General features: G+C 38.6%; 1 protein-coding gene across 1 annotated transcript in view; it reads left to right on the forward strand.

Moving 5' to 3' along the window:
* The window catches only part of LOC128659582 (carbonic anhydrase 3), a 68858-nt gene extending 64383 nt beyond the window's left edge, over positions 1-4475 (forward strand). Inside the window, exon 7 of the mRNA XM_053713172.1 lies at positions 3514-4475. Coding sequence (XP_053569147.1) covers positions 3514-3633 — 120 coding nt within the window. The 3' untranslated portion in view covers positions 3634-4475. The remainder of the gene's footprint in view (positions 1-3513) is intronic.
* The last annotated feature ends 7824 nt before the right edge of the window (positions 4476-12299 follow it).

Consider the following 12299-nt stretch of genomic DNA (forward strand, 5'->3'; position numbering starts at 1 on the left):
TTCAGATAGGACAGCAATTTTTAACAACTTTTGAATTTACTTTTATCATAAAATTTGTTTTGTTCTTTTGGTATTCTTTGCTGCAAGCTAAACCTACGTAAAAACCATCTCCTATCTCAGTGCATTTTGACAGTTTTCACAGTTAGACAGAGTTCGTTCACGTGTGACATATAGATAACATTGTGCCCACTCCCGTGGAGTTATTTAAGAGTCAGCACTGATTGGCTAAAATACATGTTTGTCAAAGGACTGAGATAAGGGGGCAGTCTGCAGAGGCTTAGATACAAGGCAATCACAGAGTTAAAAAGTGTGTTAATATAAATGTGTTGGTTACTTGCAACATATCATCCCTCCCTACAACTTTGCCTCCTTCTGCTCCTCACACCAAACTTCACAGAAGCATTATGTCATTAGATCAACAACAGCTTTCTAATTCCCTCAAACCTCTCCTCTCACCCTTCTCCTCCTTTTCCTGCCCTGACCAATCTATCTGCCACTATAACTCCACCCTTACATCCGTCCTTGACAATCTCGCCCCTCTTACCATAGCTCGGAAATCAAACACTCATCCTCAGCCCTGGCATACTCCTCTTACACGATACCTACGCAGATGTTCCCGTACTGCTGAGCGGCACTGGAGAAAATCTAGGAATTTAGCTGATTTTCAACATTACAAATTTATCTTGAACTCCTACTATTCTGCACTTAATTTCCATAAGCAACATTACTTCTCTACTCTTATCTCCAATCTTTCTTCAAACCCAAAACGTTTATTCTCCACTTTCAATACCCTTCTCCGCCCTCCCCCACCTCCTAATACAACTTCTCTGTCAGCTCAAGACTTTGCTAGCCACTTCAATAACAAAATCGACTCCATCAGAACTGAAATTAGCTCTCAACATAATTCCTTTCTCTCACCCCCTCAAATGCTCTCAATCAACCACAACCCACATAACCTTAAACTTAGCTCATTCTCCCCTGTCACTGAGGAAGAAGTTTTGGCACTTATACTGCGCTCTCACCTCACTACCTGTCCCCTTGACCCTATCCCCTCACAGCTACCCCCCTCCCTCTCTGCTACCCTCACCCCTATACACACACACACACACTTTTAACCTCTCCCTCAGTACCGGTATATTTCCCTCATCACTGAAACATGCACTGGTCAAACCTATCCTCAAAAACCTTCCCTTGATCCTACCTCCCCATCCAACTACCGCCCTATTTCCCTCCTCCCTCTTGCATCAAAGCTTCTCGAAAAACTAGTTTATGAACGCCTATCCCATTTCCTTACAATAAACTCCCTCCTTGACCCACTGCAATCTGGATTTCGTCCCCTACTTACAGCAAAATCAAAAGGCCACTTTCTCTGCTTATCCTCCTTGATCTCTCCGCAGCCTTTGACACTGTTGACCACCCTCTTTTGCTCCAAACCCTCCAATCCTTCGGCATCTGTGACACAGCCCTCTTGTGACTCTCTTCCTACCTGTCAAACTGTACCTTTAGTGTAGCCTTCTCTGGGGCCTCCTCTGCCCCGTCACCACTTTCTGTCGGAGTACCGCAAGGCTCTGTCCTCGGTCCCCTTCTCTTCTCAATCTACACGTCATCACTAGGTTCCCTAATAAAGTCCCACAGTTTACAATATCATTTGTATGCCGACGACACCCAAATTTACTTCTCTGCACCAGACCTATCTCCTTCCTTGCTAACTGTCTTTCTCACATCTCTAACTGGATGTCTTCTCACTATCTCAAGCTAAATCTCTCCAAAACTGAGCTCCTTATTTTCCCCCCTTCCTCAAAACTCTCCACCCCCAATCTCTCTATAACTGTCGACAACTCCATCATTACCCCTACCCGCACGCCCGATGTCTCGGGGTCACATTTGACTCAGATCTTTCTTTCACTCCTCACATTCAGTCCTTGGCTAAAGCCTGCCGCTTCCACCTTAAAAACATCTCTAAAATTAGACAATTCCTTACACAAGACATAACTAAGATTTGAATCCACTCTCTTATTCTTTCCTGCCTTGATTACTGCAACTCTGTCCTCTCTGGTCTCCCCACCTGCCGCCTAGCTCCTTTACAATCCATAATGAATGCCTCTGCCAGACTCATCTTCCTTACATGTCGCTCTTCATCTGCTGCACCTCTCTGCCAATCCCTTCACTGGCTTCCTCTTGCCTCTAGGATCAAACACAAAACTCTCACTCTGACATACAAAGCCCTCAACTGCACTGCTCCCCCCTACATCTCAGACTTTGTCTCCAGATACTCTCCCTCCCATCCCCTTCGTTCTGCTTATTACCTCCTACTCTCCTCCTCTCTTGTCACCTCATCACACTCCCGTTTACAGGACTTCTCCAGACTGGCTCCCATCTTGTGGAACTCTCTGCCTCACTCCACAAGACTCTCTTCTAGTTTTAAAAGCTTCAAGTGCTCCCTAAAGACTCTACTGTTCAGGGATGCATACAACCTACACTAACCTTTCCTAATACCAGTTCCTCTCCTCCATTGCTATCCCATGAACCCCCTTAGCATGTAAGCCTAAGAGTCCAGCTGTTTGTAGATCACCTTCTTAAGAGCTGACTACAACAGTGCAACTCTTGGCAGGGCCCTCTACCCATTTGATCCCTATAATTGTTTTGTTGTACTCCCCCTTTGTTTATAGCGCTGCGGAATCTGTTGGTGCTCTACAAATAACCGATAATAATAATAAATAATAAAATAATAATTATGCAAAACTGGGAAATGGGTAATAAAGATTATCTATCTAAAACAATAAACATTCTGGAGTAGACTGTCCCTTTAAATCTAAGAGCAAAGCTACCTAAAGGAAGACTATTGACAAACTCCAAGGACAGCCTTATAGGGAGAAAAGAATCTCCTGCCGACAGTCTAAAAATGACAAAGGAACCTCTAGCATTAGAGAACTCTACATAGATACTAAAAATTACACTATCAAATCTATTATCCTGACCCCAATATGTCAGACACCCCTCCCCATTTCTGATTCTTAATCCCAACCTATCATTCCTTATCCCTCCATAGTATCAATAACATCTAGTTAATGTATACACAACTTATTATATTGCACCAGGGTTACATTTTTTCACTCTCTTCTGAGTGGATTAAAATAGCTCATTTAACTATTTCCCTCAAAACATTGACTGCGTGCAGGACCATAGAAAAATGCCATCAATTCTCAAAATAGAGTAGACCTGAACATCCTTACCTTCTTGACCAAACAGGTAGGGGTCCCAGAGAAATTACTTAGAGATTGTTTCCCCTCAAATGTATTAATCAGGCTGTCCTAACTAGATTGTTCAGAACAAGACATGGGTCTATTTTAAAACATCTTTCTACATTTAGCCCCTAATGTTGCCTTTCTCTTATCCATAACATTTAAAGCATCTTTGTATAATAAAATACCTTATAAAATGATATTTTGTTAAAATATGTTGTACATCTGGTCCCAGAAGCATTACTGCTCTGACTCAAGTCTTTTATTGCAGATGGAAAAATTCCGTAACCTCTATTCGAGCTCAGAAGGAGAAATCGCCTGTCAAATGGTAGATAATTATCGTCCTCCGCAACCTCTGAAAGGAAGAGAAGTCAGAGCTTCATTTGATTAAACTCAACAGAAAAAGCACAAAGTTTTTACAAAGTTTTATTATTTATAGATAAGCATGGTTCTGTTACTGTGTGGTGTAGGTTTGCTGCTTTTGATCATAAGTCTGTATTTACATTGAATACATTTGTCACCAAAACATTTCACAGTTTACTATGATGTGCACAAGCATCAGTTATAGAAAAATTTTAATATTATTTTAACATACAGTAGGTGTTCTCACCACTCTTATGTTTTTTCTGCTTATCTACCAAACTTTGGGGTCGATTTATCAAGCTCCGTACAGAGCTTTATGTCCCTGTTTCTGCGCGAGCCTTCAGGCTCACCAGAAACAGAAGTTATGAAGCAGCGGTCTAAAGACCAGTGCTCAATAACTGATCCGCTGCCTCTGAGGCCGTGGACAGAGATCAGCCAGATCGAATACGATCGGGCTGATTGATACCTCCTGCTAGCGGCCGATTGGCAGCGAATCTGCAGGAGGCGACATTGCACAAGGAGCTCACAATAACTGCTGGTGCAATGATAAATGCCGACAGCGTATGCTGTCAGCATTTATCGATGTGCAGCGGACATGATTCGCTACATCGTATCATGTCCGCTCGCACTATCATAAATCTACCCCTTTATGTATACAATATTCCGCTCTCCACTGGTTGACACAATACCAATATAGTAATGCATGCCTTTATGTTGAACACACATTAGAATAATGTTGCCCATAAATGAATAAATCTCTTTCATCATCAAGTTGTTACATTTTTACAACATACATTGTGGATGCACTGCATGTGTAAGTGCACATTTGCATGTAAGACTACCATTAAAAATCATGAATACAGAAACATACATTGCAAGGAATTTTATTTCTGATTTTATAGACTCTAAATTGACAGACCTTTAAAGTGTTATTAATCTACGTATGACGAGATAAGAGTATTAAATTAATAAGGCAACATTTTGTTCTAAAGAAGATTCAGTGTTTTAAAAGGGTGTTAGAAATTGTGTTTATATTCCATTTTTCTCAAAGTAAATTATGTTTCATACAAATTAGGTTTTATACTAATGGTTATTAATGGTGCCCTGTATTTTATTGGTTTGTTATTTGTTGAATTCTAATTGCCTTAGAGTGGAATATTGCTTTAGGCGCAACAAATATAAAATAATGTTGAGACACTCATTAAAAGAAACATTTTTATGCAAAAATTACATACTTTAATTTGACATTTTTGCATTACTACTCATAGGTTACTATGGGTCAGATTACAAGTGGATCGCTAAATATCTATTTGATGAAAGCGATATTTGCGCTCCACTGTGTAATATCAGCGCACAATAATGTGTGCTGGTATTACAAGTTTTCAGCAATGCAAACACGACCTCGCGTTTACATTGCTGGGAAGCATTGCGCTTATGAGAGCGTGCTTCCATAGGCTCTGATAGCATCAGAATTTCAGCGGCAGCAAAAGGGGGTAAGTCACGCAGCGATGGCAGCAAATATAAATAATATGCTGATATACATATATTTACTGGGAACACACAGTTCCCATTGACCGCAATGTAAAGGCACTTTTCAGTGCCGTTTTTTTTTCTAACACCCCGCTCCCACCAACTTTAAGCACAAAATACTGCCTAGCAGAGTAATGTTACTTACTAAACTAGACAGGTTGTTGGGGCCATTTGGGGAATATTTATAAAATTAACCAGAGATCTGATCTCTGGTTAATTTTATAAGTGCTAATTGCTACCGCAAGCTGGAGGTAGTAATAACAACCCACTTGTAAATTTGTTATCTAGTCCAATGTGTTTAACTCCATACAAAGGGCTTAAACCCATAGGTAGCGTACCGATTGGGAGCAACAGGCCCCACAGCTAGTGAGCAGGAAATAGCTGGTGAGCCAATCAAGTGTGTCAGTTATACATACTCACGTGGATTCCTACACAGGAAGCTACAATGCTTCTTGCTTTAAAAAAGGAGATAACATATTTTTTTATTATTATTATAAAAAAAATTAACATAATTACCATTTAGCTCAACACACTTCTTTAAGAGATTCTGCACATTGTTATGTCTTAAAAAACAACAACTTTGCTCTTGATTCTCCAGTTGATCAGTAACAGCTGCCATCAATTGATTATTACTCGCAAAACTCTGTCCTCACAAGTAGCCCTTCAAATGTGAGATCATAGTCACTTGGGAAAGTCCTGGTGGATATGGTGGGGGGGAATTTTGATCCAGCAATTTGAATCCAGCAATCCAGCTTTAGCAAAGGACGTCAAGGAAGACATCACAACAAAGGACTTTAATAAGTCAACTTAGCTTTGTCTTCTTTTTGCCTGTGGTGTTCCAATTAATTTGTCACAATGCTGTTTGAATGAGTTATAATGTCTACATTTACAGATAACTTGTTTTATTGATCTGTGAAAGCTGATCCAATGACTACAGGCAGCATATGTGTGTATGCCCCTGAAAAAAAATTCTAGAGGCATTTTTGCTAATGCAAATATATTGGAAAATCCCATATCCAAAACCAAAATGCAGTCGTTTACTATAATGTCCCTGGAAGGAATAAGCAGTCAATGAAAAACAAGAACATTGTCACAAATTTGAAACATTGTATCAAATACAAGGCAATGAATTAATTTTAGCTGCATAGTTACATTTGGAAAGACAGTAATGAAAGAGGAGGAGGATTTTTTTTTTCTCATAGGACAGGAATGGGTAAGAGATATGAGAGGGTCTGAGAGGAAATGATGAGCAAAAGTATTAGGGATGGAAAAACCATCCTGTAGGAAAAACAAATCTTAATGCACATCCCCTTAAAGAATCAGGAATAAAGATGAAAAATAAGACAGTTTTAAAATCTGTAATTAAAGGACCTGTAAATACAGTAGATTTGCATAATCAACAAATGCACAATAAAAAGAAAATTCAATAGCACATAGGGGCCGATTTATAATTGTCAGTCCGACATGATACGCTGTAGTGTATGCTGTCGGTATTTAACATTGCACAAGCAGTTCTGGTGAACTGCTTGTGCAATACCACCCCCTGCAGATTCACAGCCAATTAGCCGCTAGCAGGGGGTGTCAGTCAACCCGATCATTTAGGATCTGCCGGTTTGCAGACCGCAGCCTCAGAGGCAGCGGACCAGTTATGGAGCAGCGGTCTTAAGACCGCTGCTTCATAACTGCTGTTTCCGGCGAGCCTAAGGGTTTGCGTGTAAACAGGGGCATCGGGGACCATTCGGCCCTTGATAAATCATCCCCATAGTGTGAACTTAAAATGAGTAGTAGATTTTTTCTGACAAATGTATATTTCCACTCCCCCTGTACCATGAGCCAATCACAAACGCATATACGTATATTTTGTGAATTCTTGCACATGTTCAGCAGGAGCTGGTGACTCAAAAAATGTAAATATAAAAAGACTGCACACTTTCGCTTAGATTACAAGTTTTGTCGGTAAGGCTGTACAGTCTTAATGAGCAGTTTATGCTCACCGCTCACCTACAGACAGTGCTGGTATTACGGGCTTTTAGAAACCCGGCGTTAGCCGCAAAAAAGTGAGTGTAGAGTAAAATGTTGTTCCACATCGCACCACAATACCAGCCCTGCTTACGTTAGCGGTGAGCAGGTAAAACGTGCTTGTGCACAATTTCCCCATAGGAATCAATGGGGGAGAGCCGGCTGAAAAAAAACCTAACACCTGCAAAAAAGCAGCATAAAGCTCCTAACGCAGACCCATTGATTCCTATGGGGAAATACTTTTAATGTCTACACCTAACACCCTAACATGAACCCCGAGTCTAAACACCCCTAATCTTACACTTATTAACCCCTAATCTGCCGCCCCCGACATCGCCGACACCTACATTATATTATTAAAGGGCCATTATACACCCAAAAAAATATAGGCTACTTAAATAAAGCACCAACAGAAGATCAAGTTTGTATTTGACAAGTATTAGCAATTTTGCAGCTAAATCTCCTAAAAATGATTATAAAGTTTGTAATCCTCTCAGTGAATGAGAATACGAACGTAATCTCCACTAGCTTTAGAGCAAGGATTTTTCTACACTCCCTATCTAGTGTCTTTAACAGCCATGCTGGGGCTGTCTGTGTAATAGATAAGGCTGTCACAAATCCCCAGCGTTTCTCCCTGACTGTTTACAGTGGCACGGATCTCACTCCCCACTCTGTCCTCCCCGGTAAGCTTTCTGTAGAAACAAGAGGAATATTTCACTCACAGCTCTGTGGAACATGATCCTGAGATGTTTTACAGAGCTGTGTGTGAAATATCAGAGTCAAAAGTATATTGTGTTTTTATTCCATTCAAACTAGATAGGGAGTGTAGAAAAAGCCTGGCTCTAAAGCTAGTGGAGATTACGTTCGTATTCTCATTCACTGAGAGGATTACAAACTTTATAATTATTTTTAGGAGATTTAGCAGCAAAATTGCTAATACTTGTCAATTACAAACTTGATCTTCTGTTGGTGCTTTATTTAAGTAGCCTATATTTTTTTGGGTGTATAATGGCCCTTTAACCCCTAATCTGCCGCTCTGGACACCGCCGCCATCTACATTATACTTATGAACCCCTAATCTGCTGCCCCCAACATCGCAGAACCCTACATTATATTTATTAACCCCTAATCTGCCACTCCCAATGTCGACGCAACCTACCTACACTTATTAACCCCTAATCTGCCGCCCCGAAAGTCGCCGCCACTATAATAAACATATTAAACCCTAAACCTAAGTCTAACCCTAACCCCCCCTAACTTAAATATAATTTAAATAAATCTAAATAAAATTACTACAATTAACTAAATTATTCCTATTGAAAACTAAATAATTACCTATAAAATAAACCCTAAGCTAGCTACAATATAACTAATAGTTACATTGTAGCTAGCTTAGGGTTTATTTTTATTTTACAGGCAACTTTGTATTTATTTTAACTACGTACAATAGTTATTAAATAATTATTGACTATTTAATAACTACCTAGTTAAAATAAAGACAAATTTACCTGCAAAATAAAACCTAACCTAAGTTACAATTACACCTAACACTACACTATAATTAAATAAATTACCTAAACTAAATACAAATAATTACAATTAAATAAAATGATCTAAAGTACGAAAAAAAACCCACTAAATTACAGAAAATAATAAAATAATTACAAGTTTTTTAAACTAATTACACCTAATCTAATCCCCCTAATAAAATAAAAAAGCCCCCAAAAATAATAAAAAGCCCTACCCTACACTAAATTACAAATAGCCCTTAAAAGGGCCTTTTGCGGGGCATTGCCCCAAAGTAATCAGCTCTATTACCTGTAAAAAAAAGTACAATACCCCCCAACATTAAAACCCACCACCCACACACCCAACCCCACTCTAAAACCCACCAATCCCCCCTTAATAAAACCTAACACTAACCTCTTGAAGATCACCCTACCTTGAGAGGTCATCACCCAGCTGGGCCGAAGTCCTCAACGAAGCCGGGCGAAGTGGTCCTCCAGACAGGCAGAAGTCTTCATCGAAGCCGGCCAGAAGAGGTCCTCCAGACGGGCAGAAGTCTTCATCCAGGCAGCATCTTCTATCTTCATCCATCCGGCACGGAGCGGGTCCATCTTCAAGACATCTGACGCGGAGCATCCTCTTCCATTGAAGTCTAACTGAAGAATGAAGGTTCCTTTAAATGACGTCATCCAAGATGACATCCCTTGAATTCCGATTGGCTGATAGACATCTATTAGGCAATCGGAATTAAGGTAGAAAAAGTCCTATTGGCTCAGCCAATAGAATGCAAGCTCAATCCTACTGGCTGATTGCATCAGCCAATAGGATTTTTTCTACCTTAATTCCGATTGCCTGATAGATGTCTATCAGCCAATCGGAATCCCTTCAAGTACTCCTTATAAACGTTCTGATAGTCATCAGAGAAAAAGGTTTGACTACAATTAAAATGTGTAATATAAAGTTTAATTAAACATTCCAACATGTCATTATTTGTTTCTGAATTAAGAACTGTTAAGAAGAATGATCTCTTACATTGGTATTGTTAGTTACAAGAATAAATCTGTAAATTGTATAATTGTAAGGCTGATGTAAAGAGAAGATAGGTATCCTTGAAATATTATTATTATTTTCATTTATTTATAAAGTGCCAACTTATGCAGTGCTATAATATAAAGTTGTAGAGTATAACAATCAGAAAACTTTTATATACAGTTAGGTCTCTAAGTATTTGGACAGTGACAGTTTTCATATTTTTGGCTCTGCATGCCACCACAATTAATTTTCAGTGAAGCAATTAAGATGTGATTGAAGTGCAGACATTCAGCTTTTATTTGATTATTGTAATTAATTGAATGAACCCTTAATAATTACAACAATTTTCATATATAGTCCCCTATACATTGCAGTGGATGACTGACTGAGGTATGGAACCCATGGGCATCACCAAATCCTGGGTTTCCTCCATTGTGATCCTGTGTCAGGCTTTTACTGCAGCTGTCTTAAGTTACTGTTTGTTTGTGGGTCTTTCAGCCTTCAGTTTTTTCTTCCACGAGTGAAATTCAATTTGGTTGGATTGAGGTCGGGTGACTTATTCAACTTCTTTGCCTTGAAAAGCTATTCCGTTGCTTACACAGTATGTTTTGGATCATTGTCCATTTGTACTGTAAAGCAAGCTATACACTTCAGAGATCATCCCTTTGCTTCTGTCAGCAGTCAAACCATCAATAAACACTAAGTACCCAGTTCCATTAACAGCCAAACATGCCCATGACATAACGCTACCTGTACCTTGTTCCACAGAAGATGTGGTATGCTTCGGATCATGAGCCATTCCTTCCCTTTTCAAAACACTTCTCTTTCCATCATTCTGATACAGGTTGATCTTAGTTTGATCTGTAGAAGTATAGTGTTCCAGAGGTTTTTTATTTGTTTTCTGTAAAAGTCTAATTTGGCCTATTCTAAAGACTTACCAATGGTTTTCACTGTGTGGTAAAACCTTTACATTTACTTTCATGAAGAGTTTTGCTGTTTGTAGACTTTGACAATGATAAACCTACCTCCAGGAGAGTGTTTTTGATGTGGCTAGATGTTGTGACGCAATTTTAATTCACCAAGGAAAGAAATTTGTGATTAACTACCAGTCCACAGTATTCCATGGTTGTCCAAGCATTTTGGTGTTACTGAGCTCACCAGTTCATTCCTTATTTTTAAGAATATACCAAATTGTTGATTTAGCCTCTCCTAATGTTCCTGCTATTTCTCTGATAGGTTTTTTTTTCCAGCCAAAAAATGTCCTGCTTTAATTGCACAGGCAGCTCTTTGGAACTCATTTTGAGAGTTCACAGCAACAGCTTCCAAATGCAAATTTCAGATTTATAACAGCTCCCAAATTTAAATTCCACATAATCTCCAGACCTTTTAACTGCTTAAAGAGAAATTAAACACCAAAAATGTTATTGTTTAAAAAGATATATAATCCCTTTATTTACCATTCCCCAACATAACCAACACTTTTAAATTAATATACTTTTTACCTCTGTGATTACGTTGCATCTAAGCTTCTGCAGACTGCCCCCTTATTACAGATCTTTTGACAGACTTGCATTTCAGGCAATTAGTGCTGACTCTTAAATAACTTCACAGGTGTGAGCACAATGTTATCTATATGGTACAAATGAACTACACCCTCTAGCTGTGAAAAACTCTCAAATGCATTCAGATAAGAGGCCTCCTTCAAGGGCTTAGGAATTAACATATGAGCCTACCTACTTTTCGCTTTCAGTTTTAAGAATATGAAGAGAACAAAGCAAATTTGATGATCAATGTAAACTGGAAAGTTGTTTAAAATTACATGCCCTATTTGAATCATTAATGTTAAATTTAGACTTTACTGTCCCTTTAATTGTTAATAAAATAATAAGGGAACAGTCCACACCTGGCAATGAAACAGCTACTCATTTAATTGTCTAATTACAATTGTTCTCTTGAGAATGGACTATGTATAAAAAGTGCTGTAATTCCTAAATCCTTCACTTAATGTAAATATAAATGGATACAAATTAAACCTGACAGTCTGCACTTAAAATCAGATTTATTATATATATATATATATATATATACATCTTCTTGTCTTACTGAACATGGCAAATATTTAGGAATGTAGGTGGTGGTACTCCTATTGCCATACTACACAATTCCTCTTTAAAAGTAGCCTATGATGAGTTATTGGGGGTTAGCTATAAAGGAAACAGTGTGGATATAAAAATATTTTGAGCACTCGTCATTGCCTTTTATTGAATTTTTCCTTTTGCTATAGTTTTGAACAAATTACATACATATGATTTTTATTTGTAGTCATTGTATAAAAAAGTATTCTGCATTCCCAAGACTGTAATGTCAGGTACAGACTAGTCATAATTAAACTTTCATGATTCAGATAAGGCATGCAATTTTAAACAACTTTCCAATGTACTTTTATCATCAAATTAGCTTTGTACTCTTGGAATTCTTTGTTGAAATCTAAACCTAGGTTGGCTTATATGCTAATTTCTTAGCCTCTCATCTCAGTACATTTTGCCAGTTTTTCCGTCAGAGACGGCATCAGAACCTAAGTGCAGCGAAGGGGGTAAATAGTGCAGC

Source organism: Bombina bombina, chromosome 5 (assembly GCF_027579735.1).
Source record: "Bombina bombina isolate aBomBom1 chromosome 5, aBomBom1.pri, whole genome shotgun sequence".
Taxonomy (NCBI): Eukaryota; Metazoa; Chordata; class Amphibia; order Anura; family Bombinatoridae; genus Bombina; species Bombina bombina.